The sequence below is a fragment of the Parus major genome, chromosome 3 (assembly GCF_001522545.3).
Source record: "Parus major isolate Abel chromosome 3, Parus_major1.1, whole genome shotgun sequence".
Taxonomy (NCBI): Eukaryota; Metazoa; Chordata; class Aves; order Passeriformes; family Paridae; genus Parus; species Parus major.
Genome location: NC_031770.1, coordinates 68555378 through 68578831, shown reverse-complemented (window position 1 = coordinate 68578831; position 23454 = coordinate 68555378). Strand labels below are relative to the sequence as shown.

General features: G+C 40.8%; 1 protein-coding gene across 5 annotated transcripts in view; it reads right to left on the bottom strand.

Annotated features, from left to right (window-relative positions):
• SESN1 (sestrin 1) overlaps nt 1-23454 on the bottom strand; it is a 77937-nt gene that overhangs the window by 14180 nt on the left and 40303 nt on the right. Inside the window, exon 1 of one of the 5 annotated variants that reach the window (XM_015620522.2) lies at nt 2756-2850. The exons of 2 other annotated variants lie outside the window; for them this stretch is intronic. Coding sequence is in view for 2 of the 3 variants with exons in the window: in XM_015620518.3 (XP_015476004.1) it covers nt 2337-2507 (171 nt within the window). In the remaining variant the exon portion in view is untranslated. Of the gene's footprint in view, nt 1-712; nt 737-2336; nt 2678-2755; nt 2851-23454 lie in introns of those variants that run through there. 2 more of the 5 variants (XM_015620518.3, XM_015620519.2) reach the window with 2 other exon arrangements.

Genomic DNA, 23454 nt, shown 5'->3' with positions numbered 1-23454 from the left:
GACTGTTACCAGACTGCTAACTTTCAGTCATTCAGGACTGATGAGCCATGATCCACAATGCTCAGATCCACTCAGACTGCTTCCCTGGTGTTAGCACAGTGAGTCATTTTGCTCCCCTCAAGTAGAGGCAGTACCACTATCAAGTCTACCAGATTTGTATCTACCAGAAAGACTGACTTACATACTTATGCCTTCTCTAAATGGCAAAGGGAACATTTTATCATAGACAAGCCACAGGCAAACTAAAATTATAATTATCAATTTACTTCATTAAACTAAATTTAAATTAACATCTTTATCTGAATAATCTATGTCCTGATTAAGCACTAAGTGCTGCTAGATTCAAACAAAATTATATGAAAATCACCCCATAATACAATATAAAACAATCCGGTAAGGAACAGAGAGGGAAATGAGATTGAGGTGAATTTTTTGGAGGTAGCATTTTCCTAGACAACCAGTCATCACTTTACATAACCTAAGTGCTTTCCAACCCAAGCTTAGGGTTAAGAAAGGCACAACGAGCTTTGAGTTAAAAACTCTTCAACACAATCTCCTGAAAATTCGGCTTAGTATAATATGATGAGCATTTGAAGCATGGATATTAAAAATACCCATTTAGGGCTTTATAAGCTTATAGGATGGAATGTCCCTAAGCATGTCAGTGTCCAAGAAGGTTGTTCTGCATTTCCAAGGGAGACTTAGCACTTACCAGTCTAAGAGGCTTCATGCTGCTGCTGCGCTCTCTGTGAACTGTCTGGTTCCTACTTCCTTTTTAAAGGCCACCAAGCAAAACCTCTCTGGTGGTGACACTGAGGCTACAAATGGAGTTTCCATGTTTAGGAAGTTAACATGAGGGCTGGCACAACTGGCCCCACAGGACAAGCTGTCCCCAAGCTGATACATACTCAGCTTAAAAACTGTATTTTCAGTTCTGCTAAATACAGTAGCTACTGTAGTTTCCATACTGGACAGAAAACTTTTAGGAAGGAGGGAATTAGGAACAAAGAGTGGTGATTAAATATACTTCTTTTCCTAAACACACAGAGAAATCCTACATCTTTTCTAAATGTGGGGCTATGCAGAGCTGGCCGTTTTTCCTATTTTATGTTTATTTAATACCGAAGGAGCTGTAATTGCTGTGGCTTTCCCAAACAAACCATGATTTCACCTTAAAATGACAGAAAAAAATGATCCTAGAAATGCTCATGTACTTTACGTTTTTGCTCTGGTACCATTTGCTGGGTATGTCAGACTGCCATTCAGCTGAAGCAATAGACATGTCTGCACTTGTACGGATTTAAAGAACTGGGAACAAGTACTCCCCCTCTGTTACAAAGCACTTTGTTACACAGACCTACCACTCTTCACTGGAATTAGAGCATGGCAAATGCTGAACTGTTCCTCTTTCATATACAGCATGTTATTCTTACATGAATTTAAAGACATAAATTACTTTAATTTCATTATAATTTCTCTGAATGTCTCAAAGTCCTTTGAAATACCTGATTTTAAAAACATCCCCATCTAGTTTCTGTGACTTGACTCAAGACAGAACTCAAGGCAAGAAAGAGTGTGTTCAAGATCACACACCTTGTTCACAATGGCAGGAATAAAAGCAAAGCCCAGACTCCTCTGTCTCCATCCCTAGCACCTCTTCTCCGGTCATTTTCTAAAGACTGAGCAGAACAAGCAGGTCCAACTGCAGTTGTCTCAAGGTGCCTGCCTATGTGCTACCCACTCTTCCTCAGCATTAACAGCTCTTCCTGAAGTGGTTTTGTGACACAATTGCCTGGAGTCCACAACCCAATTTACTTTTGATATGAGCTCACTGAAACTGAGGCTGAGTTTCAATCATTAGTGCCTAGCGTTTTTTATATGGCACTTCAGTAATGAAAAAGAAAGCATTAAAAGGCAAAGGATTTCGAATGAATGCCTGCAATTTCCCTGCTGTAAACACTATTTAGATACCAATAAATTGGTGACACAGAAGGAAACAGTCTAAATACGACAGTAATCATCTGCACTACATAGACTGTACCGCTGGATTACATCAAAGCAAAGCATATATCCATATATATGTATTTATACGTATCCATGAAGTACAGGATTACTCTAAATCAGAAAATACAAAACAGGTTCTAAGGCATCCTACAGCAGTTCTGAGGATTTAAAATTTTTCTTTAAAATCAGACTCTTAAAGTGGTGATAATAAGAAATTTATACGAGAGATCCAAATCAGCAGGTTTATTCCTGCCCAAAATAATATTCTTGACTTGCATTTGTTTAGAATTACAACCCGCTCTTCTCCATAAGAAACACAAGACCAGCCTTACAGTTTCAAAAGGATAATCCAAATCTGTGCAAGAACGACGTAAACGCCGAGCAATTCCGAGGCAAAAACCACCTGGACGAGCCCGAGAACTCCGCAGAGGCACCGAGTTACCACACACACCAGGAATAAACTCTCCTGGGACCACGGGCGTCGGGGAGGATAGCGACAGCATCTGCACTGTCACCGCAGGCAGCAGCTGCTTATCCCGCGGCTGAACAGGACCTGCGAACCCCCGAACGACACCCTCCGAGCGAGGAACCCGCAAGGAATGATCCGCGGGGGGCTGCCCGGGCCCCCGCCCCTCCTTCCAGCAGGGATTTCTCTGAGGGATGCGCCCGGGGAAAGAGACCCCCGTCCCTGGGGTGGGGGCTCAGCGCCGCGGGGACAGGCGGCGGGGGCACCCCGGCCACCCGCGAGTACCTGGTGCTGCCGGCCCGGCCTCGCCACCGTCGGCACGGCGCTGCGGGGCTGGGCCCGGGCTCGCCGCTCTCTGAGCCCCGCTGGGCTCTGCCCCAGAGCCGCGGGGCGGTGCCAGCCCCGTCCCGCCCGCCCGCCGCAGGGGCGGAGCGGCGGCCGGGGCGCTGCCCCGCCGGGGACCGGAGCTCCCCGAGACCCCGCGGCTGCTGCCCGTGCCCGGGAGCGGCACCACATGCCCCGGGTAGGGCACAAGAGACGGCAGCCCCCGCTCAGTCCATCCCAGCCCGGCAGGACAGCCCCGAGCTCCGGACCCTTCGGCTCCGTTCCGCTCTCCTCCCCGGCACAGAGACGCTCCTTGGACAATGCTTTCCGCCCCTCTCTCCTGTTCCTTATGCAAGAGTTTCTACCTTCTATTTAAGCAACAAAATAATTACGGCTTTTAAACCGAGAAATCGGAGGAGCTTCACATTTTGCAGATATTTGTGTGACTAAGTGCGCTGCTGCTGCAGAAATCTGGCCTCCTGCCTATTCCCAAGATCATAACAGTCCTGGGCAAACATATGTTTTGCAATCGTATCAGCAAAACACTCGGCCTTTGTTTGCAGCGGGCTGTGCTGCGCCTGCCGACCCCCCAGGGCTGTAAACTCTGCCAGATGCCTTGCATCTCCCACCTCTTTTGGTCTGGGATTTGAAGTCATCAATTATTTCAAAAGAAACAAGTCCTTGAGCTGGCCCATGTGATTTTTACTTTTTTTTTCTTTCACAATACAAGATTTATAAAGCTACATTCTATTAGATAATTTTCCTTCAAATAACTTGAATTAAAATAAAATATGGCAGTACCCAAGAGATCTTCTGTTGCAGTTTTCATGGGAGAAGGGCCAGGACAGCTCTGAACCCCTAAACATACTCACCTGGGGGACGAAGGCTGCCTACAGTTCAGGCTGTGCAGTTTTGAGCTGTACCAAGTTATCTTCATAACCAGGCAGGGAAATTCCATGACACTGAACTTTACACTTCTGTTAAATGTAAAACTGAACACTGCAGAATTGCTCACAGGCTGTTCCTGTTATCAAACCTAGCAGCTAAATGCAGAAAACACCGAGGACAGTGCTGCCAGGGGAACACGGCAACATGATGCAAGACAACAGTTCTGCACATCTCTACTTCTTAAGTCTTAAAAGCTTTCTTTCCTCTCCAGTTTTCAAATACCACCACACCTCTGGGTCATGAAATTAATGCTGGAGAACCAAGGGATACTCTACTGCTGAAGGCTTAGCAGCAGTTAAAAGGTTAAATTACCTAGAGATGCCCAAGTACCAGAGCTCCATCCTTATTTGGGGCCTTGGCTTGAAGCTGGTTAAGCTTCCCCAAAAGAAACTGAGTGCCTTTACCTTGTTGCACTTTATAAAATGCTCAGCAGAAGCATGGAGAAAGAATAATGCAATACTGGCAAGGAAGATTACATTTTGTGAGATAATAAAATAAACTAATGAAGAACAGTGTTTAATTCCCACTGCTAACTTCAGGCCAAAGTATAACAGAAAGGTGGCATGGGCTCCTCTTTCAACACAGGCAAAGAACTGGCTCACACTCAGAAAAACTATTGAAAGGGAGAGTAATTACCTGAAAGCTGAAATGCAAGAAGAAGCATAAGAAGTCTCCCTGGATGACAGATGAATGGTCATCCCCTTCAATGAATTTGTTAATACCCTTGGAAGAAGGGATGGGGAGGAGGGGCAGCATTCCCTCACTTCCAAAGTGGTTTTGTCCCAATGTGGTCATTTGTACTGCCTGGGTATTTGTTAGGAAGCATGTTTATATTAACAGTTGTTCCTATACAAAGAACCTTGGCAGATACAGATTCTTTTCTGGCATCGACCAAGGGAAATTCTCTCTCTTTAAACAAGCAACTCAACAACAGAAGGTAGGAAATTGTATCGTGCTCTTCGCTTTCTCTGTCAGGAGAGATGGAGGCAGTGACAGCATGTCAGAAAAACTGTGTACAAAGGGGAAGAGGAAGTTGCACAGCCACAGCAAACAAATAATAATGGACTTAAAAGCTCTCCCATATGGCCAGAGTACACAAGCCCTTCTCAGGCCCCAGGTATGCCTCTGCCTTAGCAGAATCCCATCACCCCAGCTTGCTGCAAGCCCTTTCTGCACCTCAGCCCACACTCAATATTTCCAAAGTGCAACTCCTCCAAACTGAAGAGCCCACACAAGTCCAAGCCCACTGCTCATCTCTAAGTAAGTACACAACTGCAGACTGAAATTATTCCTATTTGTGAGCTAGTATGACCAATTACATGATCCTGAGAGAATATGGCACAGAGCTCACTTGGGTACTGATGAGTGCAAACTGCAGTGCAGCCAGGCAACATTGGGACAGATCCATGGTTTGGTTTGCATAACTGGAGCGTTCCCCTGGGGAAACACAACAGTATGTTTGACCATGTATTGATGCAATTAAACAGAGATCTAGTGAAATGTTCCTACGGGAAAACACAACAACAGATGTTTAACATGAAAATATCGATAGATACAGAGTTCCTTTCACCCAGAAATGACATTTACTCAAAGCAAACACCACCTAAAGCATGGAAGTATACTCCTTCATAGAAAGCACATCCATAGAAGTTGGCATTTAACATCTGTGCACGCTAAGTTATCAGAAGTGTAATTTTTCCTTATTGCTACATTTAAAGAAAAGTCCTGGGGAAGCTAAAATGAGACCAACCAGCTACAAGTATGAAAAGCCTGATCCTGCAAACAAAAATATCTGCATTTTGCTGCTTTAAGTTGAAACAGTTCTGTTTCAGTCCAATAGGGCAACTTTTTGAGTCAAGTTCAGAACAAACTTATTACTCCAAAGAACTGGCAAACCTACATCTTAAATTTTTTCCACAGAAGAGCCATCCAGGCAGGAGCACTTGAAATGCCTGTTACTGCAATGCCCTGGACATCAAATCAGTATCTTGGAGGATGACCAGATGATTCTTTCTCAGGAACAAGTAAAACGAGGTAATTCTTTGGGGCTCTGAGCTGATTTGTATTAGTTTTAGCTCCACCTAACATGGTGCCTTAGTGAAGTCACCAGGTGTTTCAGCAAAGACTAAGCAGTCCCACACCAGCCTCTATAAACATTTCCCTGTGGATTCTTCTCGTTCCTTGCTGTCCACAGCCACTACCCTTTTCATAACAAATTTTGTATGTGTCTATTAATCTCTTCTATCCCTTGATTATACATTTGTTATTTCTCAAACTCCAAAAATCTTTATCATGATAACAATATGGCACAGCAATCAAACCATTCATTAGAGTGATGAAAGGTTTTAAATTAAATAGAAGAACATACCATTGTAGCATGCAAGTAAGAAAAAAAAAGGCCAGTATTTGAAAGCATTCCTCTTGATTTAACCTTAATCTGATTGTCAGGCTTCAAAAAAATCATTCTATTATTAGAATTGGTACACAGTTCTAGGGAGGAGAATAAACTGTATTCTTTGTACGATCTAAATTCTTGCTGTATGTGTCAAAAAGGATCAACCCTTTAGGAATGTCACTACACCTGACACTTTTATAATAATAACAAAAACAAGTTGTTTATTAGCATGGAGGGCTGACAATTGGCCACATCAGGAGATAAGTTTAGACCAATAAACAGAAGCCTTCCTTTTGTAGTCTTTAGGATTGTAAGGCTGGCTAAGACCAAACGTTTTACCCTATTCATACATTAGATTTATTGTCTTCAAACCTTATCTGTCCTTGAAATGCTGGTTTTCTATTTCTAGACCCTGCTTAAATGCTGCTTTCTTAATGGCCACATCTTCAGCATTAATGGACAAATGACTTGAAAGTGATTATGCTGGTTTGTGAGCAATTATAAATCAGGTATAAATCCTAGCCCACTGTATTTCCCATCAAAGTTCCATCTTTTCTCTCAGAGCTACAAGAGGTTGTGAGACTCCTTTGTTTCACCTGAGCTATTCTCACTATTGACTGACTTGAACTCACCAAGCTTCAAGAATGCCAGTGGTTTTATTTGTTTCCTGAACTATTTGGTTCATCCCTTAGGACTCTTACTGCCCCCACAAAGTCCTTCTTCTGGTAATTTCTGCCTTTAAGATTTCTACAGCTCACTCCCACCTCTAAACCACAAGTTGTTTTGTTTTTACTGTCAGTACAGCTTGTCCAAATTTAACATTCTGTTCTGCAGTTATTAGGTAGCAGAAGTACAAAGTTTAATTTAGGGAGCTATAAGAAGTTTAGATCTTGAGATTATTCATGCTTTGGCAAGGACACAAAATCAGAAGTATGGTTTCTAAGACTACTGCAACTAGGTAGATTAAAGATGCATATCTAAAGCTTAGAAGATTGAAAGAGTGTCTTATCAGATTATCCTTCCCCTTTTTTATGAGGGTATGCAGCTCTTCCTAGGCTGATAGAGAGCAGCTGAGCTACAGAAGTTGTTTGGCTAGCTGGCTGTGGGTCCTGCTGCTGCCATTCTGAAGTGGCTCTGGACTCACCCACCACGTAAGAATACTCAAGTTAACAAGTCCCCCCCGGACATAGCTCTCCCAAAATCAAAGCTGTCAGCTAGCTTCAAAGCTGACCTTGGTATCCCACAGGTAACTTCTGAACTTTTGATGGCTAGAGGGTGTATAGAGAGGGGATTGGCTGTTCAGCTGCAGATTGCAGATCCATCACCACTCCCTGGGGAATGGAACATCTGCAGGCTGCCAGTCACTCTGTAGTCTCTCAGTACTAAATAAGCATTAAGGTTAAACAAAACTAGTTTAACCTTAATAAAAGAGTGTATTTGGAGTTCAGACAAGAAAAATAAAACTTAGCTCACAGCTTTCTAGAACTGGTTTGGCCTAAATAGGTCACCTCTCTTTCCTTTAGTAGCAAACTCCTGGGCCATGCCAATGCCAAACATATTTCACAGCTCCTTGGAGCTGGGATACGTTCTACCATTTTATAGCAGTGTCCCCTCCCTCCAAGATGAATACTGAAAAGAGATGATTATCATGTGTCCACTGAGTGAAAATTCTCCCTTGGGAACTACCTGCAACTCCTAATCCTCATGACTGATTCAGTGAAGAGCAATGAGACAATTCAGTACCTTACTTGCTATGCTGCCTGGAATGCTGTCTGACCCTGCCTCACCACCATCATGTAGAGATGCTCTTGGAAGGCCTGTCCTGCACAGATGGAAGTGTCCCTATCACTCACTGAGCAATCACCTGCCAATAAACCTTTCACACAATGCAAACATATATCTTCAAAGCAAGGGAAGGCTGGCTGAATCATCTCTGTGAGTTCAAGGCTTCTGTTTCATTGGGTCTTTTAACTGCATTTAACCTCAAAAATAGTCTTAATATGAAAATAGAAGATAAAACAGCAAAATGCATCTCATTACTAGCTTCAGACAGAAATAAGACACAGCATCAAGAACATGGGGAAAAAGGCCTTTAGGAGTACTGGAGTGTTACACTTGGCTTTTTGGAATTGGCTGAGACCATGACAGCAAGTGACCCAGTCCTGTAAATAACTTGCATCTAAAATCTGCTCTCCTATTCCAGAACATACAGACTGCAACCCAAAAGTGCATTTTATCAGAAGCTTTTTGCCATCTTGACTCCTAGGGGCTCAAGTGTGTTTCTAGAAAATTGCTTCATACTTGGACCTGAGGCTCATGCCTGACTTGATTCCACAGGTACAACATACAAAAAGGTTACTTTTGCAGAGCCTCCACCAAGGAACAAACTAGAAATTTATAAAATGCTTTGTCAAGAAGTCAAGTCAACTCTTAATCTCATATATATTCACTCTGCATTCAAAAACTAAGATATTTTTGTGTGTTTTCTTTTTTTGTGTGTGTGTTTTGTTGGTTTTTTTTTAAATAAATTCAATGTTTTCCCCACAAAACCACAAGTAACAAGAATGGAATATGACAAAATGTCATGCCATTTAGTGTACCTCAAGACTCAGCTATTTATCTGTAGCTTGATTTTACAGTGTGATAAATGAAGTGAAATAGTACTAAACTAAAATGTGAATTACTGCTAGAGATTCAGGAACCCTTCTGTCAGCAACTGCACTTTGGGGAACTGTTTTGTGGCTTTCTTCTTGCACTTGTCACTTTCAGACACATGATCAGAGTGCCAAAGAGCAGAAGCCAGGAAAAAATAAAAAAAAAAAAAAAAAAAAAAAAAAAATCAGTTCTTTTATTTTCACTTTTCACAGTCTAGCTGTATCCCATGTAATGTACATTATTTTTTCTGAACCTGGGAATTTTGGAAAAACATCACAGTTTTTTATTAGGAAAAAATTCCCAATAACCATAAAGCTGTATTCCCTTTGCATTGTCTGTAATGACCTATGCCGTCAGGAGGGTTGCAAGTTCCTCTACTGAATCTCTTTCCTTATTTACTTAATATATGGAGCCTATTACAATACTAGAGTTTATCAGCTCCTTTAGACCAGTATCTTGGCAAAAAGTTAAGTACAAAAGTAAACAGCATCATCACAGAAGAGCAACCCACATCATTCATTTCATGGTAACCATTAAGAAAAGAGATCATCCTCCATATACTGTTCAACAACTGATTGTTACAAGTTAAGGAGGTAACACCAGATCTGTCATTTTCATATCAGATCTGTTTCTTTTTGTTTTGGTACTCAGAGACAAACCCATTAAGACCTCTGCATGAGGAGAATCATAAAAAGTACCCAGATGAATCATGCATTTCTTGTCATTTTTAGCAATTTTTATTAGTGTTTCGTTTAAATTCAGACAGCACTGTAACCTTCATTCTTCCCATTTTCAGAAGACATGGCTAAGATTTTTCAAACAAATAATTTTTTTGGCCTTTGCTTCCTAAATCAGAAGAACTAAGAAAAGCACTGCATTCCTGCTGATACAAACGCTAAAAGATCTGGCCTGTCTCCTGCTTAGGAATCGATACCATTTCCTACAATGGGCTTTACTCTGTTGCCACTCGCAGCAATGTGCCATTGCTTCCTCTTACAGTGAGTTAAGAGGTCACTGACACCCCATGTGGGTACACAGCAGGGAGCAGGAGCCTCCCAGCCCATCAGGAGCCACCCCTGCCCTGTGACCAGTGCCAGGCAACACCCGCTCTGATGAGCCCCAGCAAACTGCAGTGTCCCTGCCAACACGTGCTTCAAGGACATGGTACACGTGCCCCTGTTTAACACAGAACAACTTCCACATCCTTCTAAATCCTGGATAACTTCAGAGCTTGGAGAGCTCCCTCAAGGCCCCAGGGACAAACTGGCCTGGCACCAAGCTCCTGCAGGACTATCATCCTCCTGCTACCACTGCCACCTTGGCACTTTTCCACTGGCCACAAAGGCTTTGGGTCCCTGCAGGACAACTGTAAAGTCACAGGAGATTTCTGCAACTGAGCTGCTCAGGATCTGAATAAACCCACATACTCTTCTGGATTTTGTGACTGCAATTGCTGTCTGCAATAGTGTCATCTAAACCATGCAACTGTTAACACCTTCCCCCCTCTACCTTCTCAAAAGCGTATTTTGTAAGGCAAATACAAAATACATACAGCAGATATGCTGTAGGAGACAATGGTCTCAGATTTCCTAATCAGAATCAGTAGCATCTTGTAATCAAGCTACTATTGAAGTCTGATTAATAACAATTTCCAAATGTAAAGTAAATAAAGTGCAAGTACATAAATGAAAACGCACAAATACCATACTAAACATACACTTTTTTTTTTTTTTTTTGCAAGATAGGATTAGAACAGGAGCTGGTAAATCTGGATATGAAGCTGTAAGTGTTCAAACATTCTCATTTTGTCAGTAAAGCTACAAATCCATACCTGTCCCTTTGCTCCGCACCAGCATGACAACTGCCCTCTGGACACTCAGCAGGGATACCAAAGCAGCAAAACACAGCAGAAAACTTGGCCAGAACAGGATCACATTTTCACTACTGATGAAGATGCAACAATGATCACTGCAGCCTGTAAAATAAATATTAGCAAAAAACTCTGCTTCATTTGCTAACTTGTCTATATTACTAACAACAGCAGAGATGATGACTTCTCTTTATCGGGATACGTTTGTCATCTTCCTGAGAAGTCCTTCTCTTGAGAGAGACAATTAATTCTGTTATTTTTGTAAATTTATATTTCATTCAAGTAACAAATTATAACTTAATGGGAAATGTGACTTGAAAGAAATTTACATGTTCCATCACACTCCTCTGAAGCTGGTAGGGTGAGACTAAACCAGATTTGGATTGTAGCAAACAAGGGCCAGAGGCCAACTCTTTAGAGCTGCAGCAAATAAGGAGTTACTTGGCAAAGCATAGGTCTGGAGATGTCAAGGATCACTGCACAATGGCTAAAACATACAGGACAGACAAGTCCCAGAGAAATCATTTTGGTGAGCCTAGACCAGGGGTTCACAGTAAAACCAGGGTGAGGATCAGCATTAGGATTTGAACCACCAATGACTGGCAGAGCAGAATTCAGGCTTTGGGCTAGGGAATGAGAGAGAACTCCTTAGCATCATCTCTCTAGATTCAAACTTAAGCCTAGTGGAAGTCATTTTGCTAAAGCAAGGTGCTTGCATGTCCACAGCCAGCAGGTGAAATGTAGAACTAGTACATACCAGGAGCCAGAAAGGGAGGTTCAAATGCGGCAAATGAGAGGGCTCCCCGAGTCCCCTCCTGTAACAACAAGAGGGTGATTCTTTGCTCTGAATGAATAAATAAATAAAACCCTGTGTACCTGAATTCACACTGCAATATCATCTATATTCTTTCTTCCATGTGCAAGGGCCACATTTTCTACAATGAATTCTTTCTTGGGGCTATACAACAATAAAGTAGGATTACACACACAGGCAGGCACTTATAGCTGTCCTGCTCTAATTAATTTGTTGAAATACAATCAAGACATTGCTGGGAGGGAATGTTTTAAACTGGAGTCAGTTGAGACTTCACGTTGTTTCTGGCAACACATTGCCCTGGCTGGGGGAAATGGTCTTGTACAAGCAACCAAAATTAATCATCTGACCACGCCTAAGCTGACCTGAACAGGAAAGAAAGATAACCACCATATAAGCTTGTACAGCAAGTATGTTAGGAGTGAAGGACTTTGCCCAATTTCACATGATACAGCAACTGGACAAATTCTCCTAACGGCTCTGAACCACAAACACAGGCTGCTCTGAAAGCACAGGGAACAAGTTAGCTAGAGGCAAGCTGGGGAGCTGGTTCCCAGGGAGAAACTCCATAAAAGAAATGACAGGATAGGGCCAGGATGTTTCTGCATGGCAATGTGGGTGCAGCACAGATGATGTTAAAGCAACAAATTTTGAAAAAACATGAAATGTATCTGCAGCACATCCAGAACCATCTTAGTTCACTGGGTACTGCCAGTGACCACCCAGGTATCATTTGTGTAACAGGTCAGAACCTACTCCAAAAACATCAGACACCTGTGTACATATGAAGCCATCATAATACAGATTGTAACCAGCTACCAGAAGCCCCAGATGACCAAATAATTTTTTTTCCCTTTGCCTATGCCATCTTCCAGGAGGGGAGGGGATGGCAGGGGTGGAAGGGACAGGAATGTGTGTGGGTAATGGCAGCCCTGTTTATGAAGTCCTAAAAACAGACTAGCTCTCTGCATGGGTACTCACTGATATAAAAAAACCAACCCACAACTGCCTGCTCTGCCTCATAACAAGACAGACGTTCACATAAAACAAAACACACATTTAGATTTTTGGCTCAATATTCTTGTCTCTGAATTGTTGCTCTGCATATCAACAAATGATCCTTTGTTTTGAAAAAGCCTTACCAGCCACATGTTTCCCAAGAGAGGGACACTACATCCTCAGGCACTGACAGGCCTGCCCGGTAATAAGTAACCAGCATGTATGGGATTGATGGCACAAATCCAGGTCTGAGTGTAGAGGCATCACAAGAATACTGGCCAAGAGATAATTTAAGTTAAGAAGGTATCTGGGTACAAGAATGACAGAAAGGTACTGGACACAGTTATCCTACAACCCTGCTATGCTGCCTTGCATGCCAGCTTGTTGACATTTATGTGGCTATTAAAAAATGAGAGAACAACCACAAGCAAGTCATTATGCAAAACTTTTTTCTAAAAGTACAATGTTAAGAACATTGGACACACAGGTATCCAAGCCAGTCTTAAAGCAATCAGTCTCACATTGAGAGTTACTGGCTAACAATTCTCAGTCAACAGTAGGTAAAAGCATTCAATTTCAAGCACCTAGAGCATGGGAGGGACTGCAGTCTATTTAAAAGTCAGGAATATCAAAAAGTTGCAGTAGAAACAGAAGTCTGAACTTGGCAAATAAATGCCTTTTCCACTCCTTTTTAGACAAACTGACTTGATGGGAGCTGTCTATATTAAAGGAATTGAATTTTGCATTTGAGTATCCCAATAAATTCTTAACTAAGTGTGGTTACAGTATTTTTATAAAAGAATATACAAGAATATAGTAACTGGTTTTTTCATGAAGTTTGTTGACAAACTAGAGCAACAGCACTTACATTATAGTTTTCAAACAGTAAATAAAGCCTCTAAAAGCAAATTTATTTCATGTTTTCTTTGTTAACTATCAAAGTGTCAACTAAATATTATTGGCATATATCCTGCTATTTTGATCACCATCAGATTTGAAGGAATACAGCTGCATCCATTTTTCCCATGTGTTTTACACCAGTGTCTCCCTAAATGTTTTCTTCCTCTCACCATACAAAACTTCCACCAACTGTTGGAGAAGCTCCCCAGCTGCTTTTGACTCTAACATGAACTTCCTCATCATACTGTCTACAACCTTTAGCCCATGTTCCCAGTAGTCTCAGGGGGCAAAGGGAGTGGGCAGCTGCTCAGAAAGCTTGTAACTAACAGAACATTGTGAAAGGAACATGAAGGGAACTAGAGTCAACAAATAAGATCTGGAGATTTTAAGCAAAGTGCCTGAAGAGACAGCACACATTTTTAGTCGGGTAACAACCTCAACCATTACATAAGTGTATTTGTACATCACCCTGGAAAGCCTACGGTTCCTGTGGCAGAAGGGTGATTGACCTCCACGGTTTGCTGCTTACAAACAACAGTTTACATCAAGCAAAGTGTCCCATCTTAGATGCCCTTGAACCAATTTGAAAACTTATTAAAGCAGAGTTGCAATTATGTGAAAAGTAGGCGGAGAAAGACCCAGAAAAAAAAAAGCTTCAAAGGTTTTCAATTAACTTCTAAGTGGCATTTCCAAGAATCGGCACGTCTGTTCCATACTGTGAAATAGTTTTCCAACTGTTTCCTTTGCCCAGTATTTTTCCAAACTGACTAGTACAGCCAAGCACAGCTAGGCAACTCAGAAGAGTGCACAGTGAAAGACATTTCAGCAGAACGCTGGGTTCATGACCTATTTTGTGTAATGGAAATCTGCTTAAATATAATTCCAATGTAGATATATGAAGCCTTCAGATTGAGATGATATCGACCTATGTGTGTCTCTCTTATGTGCCAGTAAGGTTTGTACATCATATTCTTCCCTGATAGGAGGCCACTTCAACAAAATCAGACTCAAAATTTAGAACTCAGAAGCCAGGTTTTCTGCTGCTTTATTGTTTTCAGCCTCTCCTGACTGACCCTACTGCTTCCCAAGCTAGCTCAGTTTTTCAATGAGATGAGAATTAGAAGGAGCTAAAGCAATGTACTAAGGTTTCAGGATAAAGCCCCAAAACCAAAGCAACCGCTCAGTTCTCCTCTGAACTTCCACCTGCAAAGACTTTCTTTCATGTTATGGAAGAGTATTCTCTGCTCTTCTATAGGTTGCTACTATTAAAAAAAAATATTCTAGCTGTGCAAGAGCTCATTATTACTTTGCTGATGTCTCTTTATCAAAGCCACTTGCAGACTGAAAATGTCTGGTCTGCCCCGGGAAAAACAAAGTCAAGGAGAATTTATCTAAATTTGAGCTTGTTATGAAGCTGAAACTTGCACAAGTTCAATAAATACAGGCTTTGTCTCAGCTAGTATCACACCACAACTTACTGCTGCCTTGGAATAACTAGGAAGGTAGAGGCTGAAAATTCTCCATGTACACACGTAAAAGTAGAAGAAAACAGGCTGCACTCCACCCCAGTACCTGACAGCTAGATCCACTGATCATTAAAGACAGGGGAGAGAGCAAAGCCAGAAAAAACAGTTTCTGGAAATTAATGACGGCAAACCAGGGGCTTAGGTGGGGAGAATGAGCATCCAGAACCAAGGACTCCTAGGGAAAGGCATCCCTGTACTTGTTGGGCTTGGAGACAGCCCTCTTTAGTATGGGGACTCACCCAGGATAGCAGCCTTGTAAATTGCTGTGTAGTTTATCAGCAACTAGTGGAAACCATTTCTCTCAGACTAAAAGCAGCTTTTAGGGGGTGAGATTTGATGTGATTCAACTTCATTGAAGTTTCAAACAGTGGAAGTTTAAGATAGAGCAGGGACTTTATGGAAAACATGGGTTTACCTGAGTCTGTGACCAAAATGCAACCAAATCCTTCCCAATGATCTGAGAGCTCTGCTGTATAACCTGTTCAGATGGATTCAATGTGTAGAACTGAACTTCCAAGTTTTATTATTAAGCACAGCTGCTAGCAAACAGAAACACATAAATCTGATATGAAAATAAAATGGTAGCCTATCTATTCCTTCCATTGTGGCTACTGTATTTGTTTTTTCTCTTTGGACAAACACTCACCCAAACTTGGGACAGTTCCAGCTGGTTACATCAGCAGTTTAAACAGCAGTAGTTACAGACAAAAACTAGCCTTCATATTACTCTATGGACTTTATTACAACTCCTTTCTAAAATCTGCAGCATAAGAGAAAATCTTGTATGTTGTTAAATCCATAGCATCTGAAAAAGAAAACTGAAATGCTTTTTTCATCTTCAGATCAAATTCAATAAATCAGAGCTCCACAGAGCATCTAATTATCACACAGATTTTCAGAGACATCAAATCATCACCGACTTTGCAATTAACACTACAGGCCAGTGACAAATGATGCAGGACTACCTGTTAACATAATTTAACAAAACAAGTCAAGATCCAAAGCAAAGAGGGATTCAAAGCCTTTCAGATGACAAAAAACAGTGGCCAGCTGGCAAGAGATTTAATGAATACAACAGCATTCAGCAGCAATTTGAAAACTGTCTGCTTGGGTAAGGCTGAGTTATTAAAGAAATCTCCATTTATAAACAGTGTTGATGGGATTTAAACAGCCTGTGTAAGAAGGATTAAAAGTCAATTGAAAAGTCTGTACAGATAAGAAAGCAAAAAGGAATTGTGCCCTTGAATTCTGTACATAGTGATTAACCTTATCTCCTTCTCTTGGCACACAGCAAGGAGCCTTATGCTGGTGAGGTGGGCTTTGCATTAGGGCTATTTAATGCTCATACAATGCTTTGAACTCTACTGTCCCTTCACTCTCCCCTTCTCTGTTTTTCCAAACTGTATACTAAAAATCATCTTTTACCATCCCACCAGTTACAGTTAGCAAATACCAAAGAGACACATAAATTGCAAGAGTCTGTCCAGGCATGCTACAATGATTAAGTTTTTCCTTCCTTTATGTAATTGATGATCTTGCTATTCTCTGTAAGACTTTTATAACTGTACACCTTCAATATAATCCAGTGTAAATATTGACAATGGAGATGGCAAGTGGGGAGGATTTCTGTGAGGAGGGAGATGAGAACTTGTTTTAAGGGCTTTTTTCCCTCTTGCCTCCAGAATATCCTGTAATATTCTGCTTTACCCAAGACTTAATACGGCTTTTTTAATTTTTGTGTCACTTCTTAGAATAAGACAACAGAAAGGAACACAAAACTATCTCTTTTCAGTCCTTAGTCCCTCCCCTAGCCTTTCTCATCTTCTCATCCCAGCCAAAATCCAGCCTATTCTGGTAACATAAGTTGCCTATTTCTGACGTGCTTTTTGTAAAACGGCCAAAGCCAAAGAGCATTTAAGGTGAAAATGTACAATGCCACGTCTTGTCTTGGTTTCCCTTGCCTGTAACATAGCCTAACATTTGATTTGCTTCCTTTGGTCTTGCCCAGGATACAATAAGAGCTTTATGAAAAAGCTCTGTAAGAATCTGGGCCATTGATTTGAACAAGGGCTATTTAGCCATGACACAGCACCAAAGAGAGCTGCTCCACATGCCAGCTCTGGAAGCAGCATTGCCCTTTCAGCGCAGGACTCTTAACAGGAGTGCAGTGCTTGGCAGCAAAGCTGGGCAACTTCTGGGACCCGAGGTTATCTCCTGGCACAGTCCTTCACCTCATTGTACCAGCCTGTCAGAGCTAGTTCTGGTGTGTCCAACGTTGCACCACAAAACATGATGTAAACATATTCCAATTACTTATCTGTGACATTTATCAGCCTATGTTTTTTTCCAATGCATTGCAGAAACCCCTACATAAACATAACCAGAATATAATTTGCAGAAGGGGAAAGCTATTCCACTGGGAAGAAATATTTAAGAAATAAACAAACAAACAAGCCACAGATACTTATGAGTACATTGCCTCCATGCAAGTCTAGGGTGGAAATAAAGAACGTCAATATACAATTGCCCTAGGGAGATTCAATGAGCTTATGTTCAATCAGCTCTGTTTGTATAAACCTGTATAAAAATCCTGTAGGAAATACACTTCTTCATTTAAATGAGTATGGTTTTATATCCTTCAGAGTAAGAAGTATATTGTCATTCAAAATACATTTGTGACTATTCATTTTGCAGCAATGTTTTCATGGTGCAGTCCTTACTCTGGATGACATACCCAGGGAATCCTCATTGAGGCTATAGAAATAAACTTCGCAACACCAATCCCTCTTTAAAGCACATCACCCTTTAATCTAGTTCCTATTGAAAAAAAAAGGAGGGTTTCTTGGTACTTTCTTCTGTTTGGGCTGCAAAGTCAGCATACATAAGATAGCCAGGTCTCCCTATTTGTTAGGGTTCCTATCATCTTAGTATGACACTAGAAAGGATTGTATTGCCATTCTGTAAGGGCTGTGAAAGATGAGGTGAACCTTAAAAACTGAAAAAACACCTTGTATCTGAATGTAGTCAGGCAGCTGCCTCACTGAAACATCAATAGTATCAGTCACAGGTCCCCTGCCTCAATGCACGTACCTAAGAGGATTATGCTCTAAAAACGTGCAGTTTGGCTGCTTCACTGTAACCTCATGATGTTATTTGGGCGTTTAGGAATAGCCAGAGCTGCTAATAACATGGCACGTACCAATCACACTGCAAAGCGAGTGATCTCACCTAGGCAGCTTGTGTAAACACAGCCCAGCCACAGAAACATGACAAGCTTCTGAGCATGCTTAAGGTTATTCTGTGAAGAGTATTTACCTGGAAACACAGAAATAGGACTTTTGGGAGTACACCCCCAATTTTTCATGAAGAAAATTTAGGCCAAGAATTCCTTCAGAGAAGAGGGGTTTGCTGTTGTGGTAATTTAGCATACCATAATTCTGAAGATTAACTTTTCTAAATAGCATTTCCACACCCAGCAATCTTCCCCTTTCTGAATACCTATTTCCATTAGGAAGTATTCTGCTCTTAGAGCCAAGAACTGATGGGACTTCCAGTGGCCTATTTGAAGAAATGCACACTGCATTTGTGGAATTAAGACCACTTCTCCCCATGAATGCATTTTGGAAATGTACTTTTGAAAGTACTTCCTGGACACAACAGTGAAACTGAATTTAAATTCTGAAAGATAAGGAAGTCCAAACCCTTTAAAAAAAGCTATAAATATCTGTTACCTTCTTCCTTAAATCAATAGATATTACTTACTTGGCTGGAAAACTAGTAGGAAAATAAAGTTTTTGATTAGTCACAAGGTCTAACACTAAAAACCAAGAATGAGTAAATTCAACTGTCTTGTGGTCTCATGGAGAAACAGCTAAACCTCAGTTCTGTCCAGATTAGAAGAGGGTAAATCCTATTTAGCAGCATTTAATCCTCCCTATGCTACATCTTCCATTATTAATACTTAAAAACAGAATTCTATTTCACATGGAGCAGTGTTAATACCATCAGAGTAAATATGAAGGTCAATCTATATGAAATTTCCAGTTTGCAAAATACTTGCTAAAGAATCCTGTAAGAAAATAAATTTTGTTTTTATTTTTCATTTTTATATAATGTATTTCATTGTATCAAATAAAGCAGTTGGAAAACAACAGGGGGCAAGCTCTACTTCAGATCAGGCTTAGCAGCTTATCTACTTTTATCAGTTGTATGAGCTCATCTGAGAAAAGTGAGCACCTCCCCACAGGTCTGATTTGCTGTTGTAACAGCTACAACGCTATTTTTCTTCAAAAAAGGAAGGAGTTTAGAATGTTTGGCAAATGTTTTTAGTTGGGTTTTTCCTCCCCATCAAAACAGCAAATAATTCTTTCCTTAAAGGCTCCACTGCTACAGATATTAGAGCAGGAGAAGAAATAGTGGTCAGACAACTTATTTTAGAGATACATACTCTGCATTAAGTGGGATTTCAAAGAAAAATGGTATGATAAAGAGGTTTAGCCAACAGTTTTGATGTTTTTTTGATGGAACTTTGTAAAATGAGCAGCTATTTATTTTCAATATATAGCTATTGAACTCTGCCTGGCTTACCTGTTAGGTGCAAAAACTGATGGACAAGTGACAGAAGATTATTACATATTCTTCAATGTTTTAAACTTCATGACCATCAAGAGAAATACACCTTGAAATCTGAAAGAAATTTGTACAGCACACCATACAAAATACCTCAGAAACAGTCACAAAGAAATTACAAAAGTAACCGAGCTGTAGAAAAAGGACAGATGGGACCCCTGAAGGCCTACTCAAGACCAACCTCCTGTTTCAGCAGAATCAGCTGCAGCTTTGTCATACTGACAGATGTTTGCCTAACCTGACAGAAGTGCCATGAGTCCTTAAAGGAGTGCTCAAGTAACCTTATCATTAAGAAATATATTTTACCTGATAGAATCATCTGAATGAATCTGTGAACATAAAATGATTCTTCATTGTTATTAAAAAAAAACAACCAACTTCTCTTACTCCTGAATAATTTAACACACCACCAGTTCTCAAAGAACATATTGCTAAGAAAGACTTCTATTATGTTCTTGCAGTGTGACTCAGCTGCTCGACTGTCTTTTCATCCAGATACAAAAGCAAAACAAACTCAAGTCTAGAAGCAAACAGCATCAAATATAGTACATGACAGAATAGAAATGACAGCAGGTATTTCAACTCAAGTATGGCTCAAAGCATTGTTGTTCTTTGTTGTTCTCAATTCTTGTACGGCTGCAGTGGATTTGTAACTGAGAAACAGAGGGACAAGGATAAAGAATAGGGTGATTTAAAATTCCTAAAGAACCACTGTTTTGTGATAAACTTCTCAGAGCAGGCGAATGAAGCTCCTAGGAAGAGCAGCAGTACACAATATTACTGCACCCTAGAACAATGTTTTGCAGAGGATGGGGGATTAAGAGAGGTCTATCCCTACTCTATAATAAACTGGTTGCAGTACACCATTCACACAGTGGTTCAAAAGGCATAGATGCCATCTCTATTCAACTCTACTTTTGCACCAGCTCTTGCTAGTTTTTGAGAATTTCTTATTCTTCTCCAGCAGCCCCACTATTAGTTACTCTGTCAGGGAGAGAGACTTCTTCAGAGACAGATAAGTAATGACCCTGGACAGCAAGTTTGTTACTTCATCTGCCTCAGAAGATGGGTACTAAATGTTCTACTTGTTCTGTGCAACTCTTGTGACTGAAGAAAACAAGTAGTGGCTGAAGTACTGCTGTCTCCTCCAGACTGAGCAAGCCAAGTGATCTCAGCTCCTCATAAGGCTTCCCCTCCAGATCCTTCACCATCCTCATGGCCCTCCTCTGAATGCTCTCTAATAGCTTTATATTCTTCTTGCACTGTGGTGCCCAAAACTGCACACAGGACTCAAGGTGAGGCTGCACCAGCACAGAGAAAAGCAGGACAATCCTCTCCCTTGCCTGGATGGCCCAGGGAGAAGTCCCTCTCTGGGCTTCTCTGCCAGTGGCTTCAGTTCAGACAGAACTTTCCGCCTGTGCTCTCCTCTATTGTTTCTTTCAGTGGTAATTTACTACAATTATATCCCCATTCCCTGCTCACACGAACTCTGCCAAGAGAAAGCAATCCTGTCCTACATCCTGGAAGGCCCATATATTTTTTTTCCTCACACAACAGATGTCAGCACATCAAAGAACAGTGATGATTATCAGCAAATCTCTCAAGGCACACACAAAGGGAAACAAAAACACACGGCTGTTTAATAAGTCTTGTTCAGGACCCTTGGTATACTTAGAAAAATTCACACAAAAGCAGGACCAGTGAGTCTCCATGTAAGACTTCCCCCAAGTACATGGTGGTCAGATTAAAAAAAACTAGTCACAGGTGATAAAAGGAAGGAATGCAGGGAAACTCTTTTCAAGTTTTCATGGGTAGAGGTGAAACAGAAGTATGAAGTCTAGACCCCAGCCAAGGTAAGATGTACCTGATGGATGGATAACAAGTTTCTGCAGGAGTTTTACTGAGTCAATGTGAAACAATATTTCTAATGCTACAAAGGAAATTCAGGGTAGAAGGGAAAAAATCTCAAGGATACTTTAAATGTATGTGACTACAGAAATCAATCCTACAGGAAAAAAAGGAGGAAACAATGCTAGTGCAGCTCTGAAAGACAGTGGTGTACCTGCGAGGAACAACTTTCCATCCACTGGAGCCTTGGACTACCCTAATTTGTGAACATTTGCACATGTGTGTATACAATGGCACAGGAAAGACAGGGAAAGAAGATGGCTGGAAAACTGTAGGTCTCTTAACACCCAATGTTCCCTTTTATCCTACACATAACCTAGGACTCCCTGTCTCCTTTCAAGAACCCCTTAAAGAAAAACATTTTGCCTGTAGTCATGCACACAAGCCCTATATCTATTTCCACCTTTATTTGTCAATCAGTGCCAGGTTTTCTTAAACTGGCTTCTTCACCATTATAGCTCAGTTTGAGGCAATGATCAGGCACTTCAGTCTGTATGGAGTAATTTCCTATGAAAAGTCTTAGACACTTTTTCCTTCTTTAAAACTTACAATCTCATTGGAGAGCAGCAAAAAGAAAACACTGTGCTACAGCAGTTACCACAGTGGAAACACAGTCAATGATTACGATGTCTGGGAACTGTCACAACATAATAATCTGGGGAAAAAGACTAAAACCCCTTCTTTATTGAATTATAATATGAATTAGTATAGCAATCCATTAAGTGTAAAGAGCCTACATATGTGGTGAAATTCAATGTGAAATACCTCTCTACAAGTATCTGATACTTATTTATTATTGTCATCTTTGAATACATTGATCTTATTTACTCAAGCGCTGTACTTATCTGAAACTGAAAGCTTACCTTACCATCAAGAGAGGCAATTCTTTTCCTACAGTTAACATCTCAAAGAGTTCTCTTCTGCTTAAAAATGTAGTTATGTTCCATCTGCATTATTTTTTTGCCCTTGCACTATATCTGAGTGATTCCATAGGAAATACACTTAGTCTATAAACAAAGCTTTTTTAAAACCAGTTTTCTATTGTTGTACAGCTGAGCTTGCAAATTCATCCAGGTCCAAAAGTCCAAAGTGCACCTCTACAGACCATAAATGCAAGAAGGTGTTTGAACACAAGCCAGCTTCAGTGCAGAAACCATATAACTGTGACACTGTTTTCACCATTTCAGAGCTAATAAACTCTGCCTCTTAAAATGAAAAACAGGTCTAATACTTCCTGGAAGACATTCAACCATAATGAAGGTCAAGTTATATCCCAGATGCATACCTGTAATTTCACTCTGTTCACGTCATTAACCATACAAAACTAGAAATGGTATCAGATTTCAAGCAGCTAAAATGACTTTGCCAATGCTGCTCAATCCTGGATGATTCCTTCTTACTCTCTTGGAGAATTCACTGACTTAACAGGATTCAAAAGCAGTGAGCATTCCTGCAGATATGCTCAGCAGATAGCTGTACTATGAGAGGAGACAAGATCTGTTGAGAAAGCAGTCTTTTCATGGCCTTAGCTATATGCAGTATTTGTAGGTAAACTGCTACTGATTATTTAAAATGGATTTGGTTAAACTTCCACAAGTTATGTCCATACCTTTTAAAACACTGTTTACAAGTGGCTTAAACAAGAAAGAGATAAAACCAAATGAAAAAGAAGCTTTTATAACACAGTGTACACTTATTTACATCAGGACTCAAACCAGCTTACACTTTACTGATTGTTATGTATGAAACAGCATTTGCAAAACAGACTACTGACAAAACTATACAAACATTGTTCTTGCAGTACTGTCAAGTCAGCTTGGGAACAGCTACTGCTGTGGTTTCCTTGTCAAAGTGTAAGCACTTTATGATCTGATAAGAGACAGTGTAGGAGTATATTATTATAAAGACAGAATTTCAGTTCCAATTCTTCATCCTCATAAATTCACTAGGGTAACAAAAGCTCCATATGACATAGGTGTAAGTAACTGGGCTTTAAACATAAAAACTACATGTTTG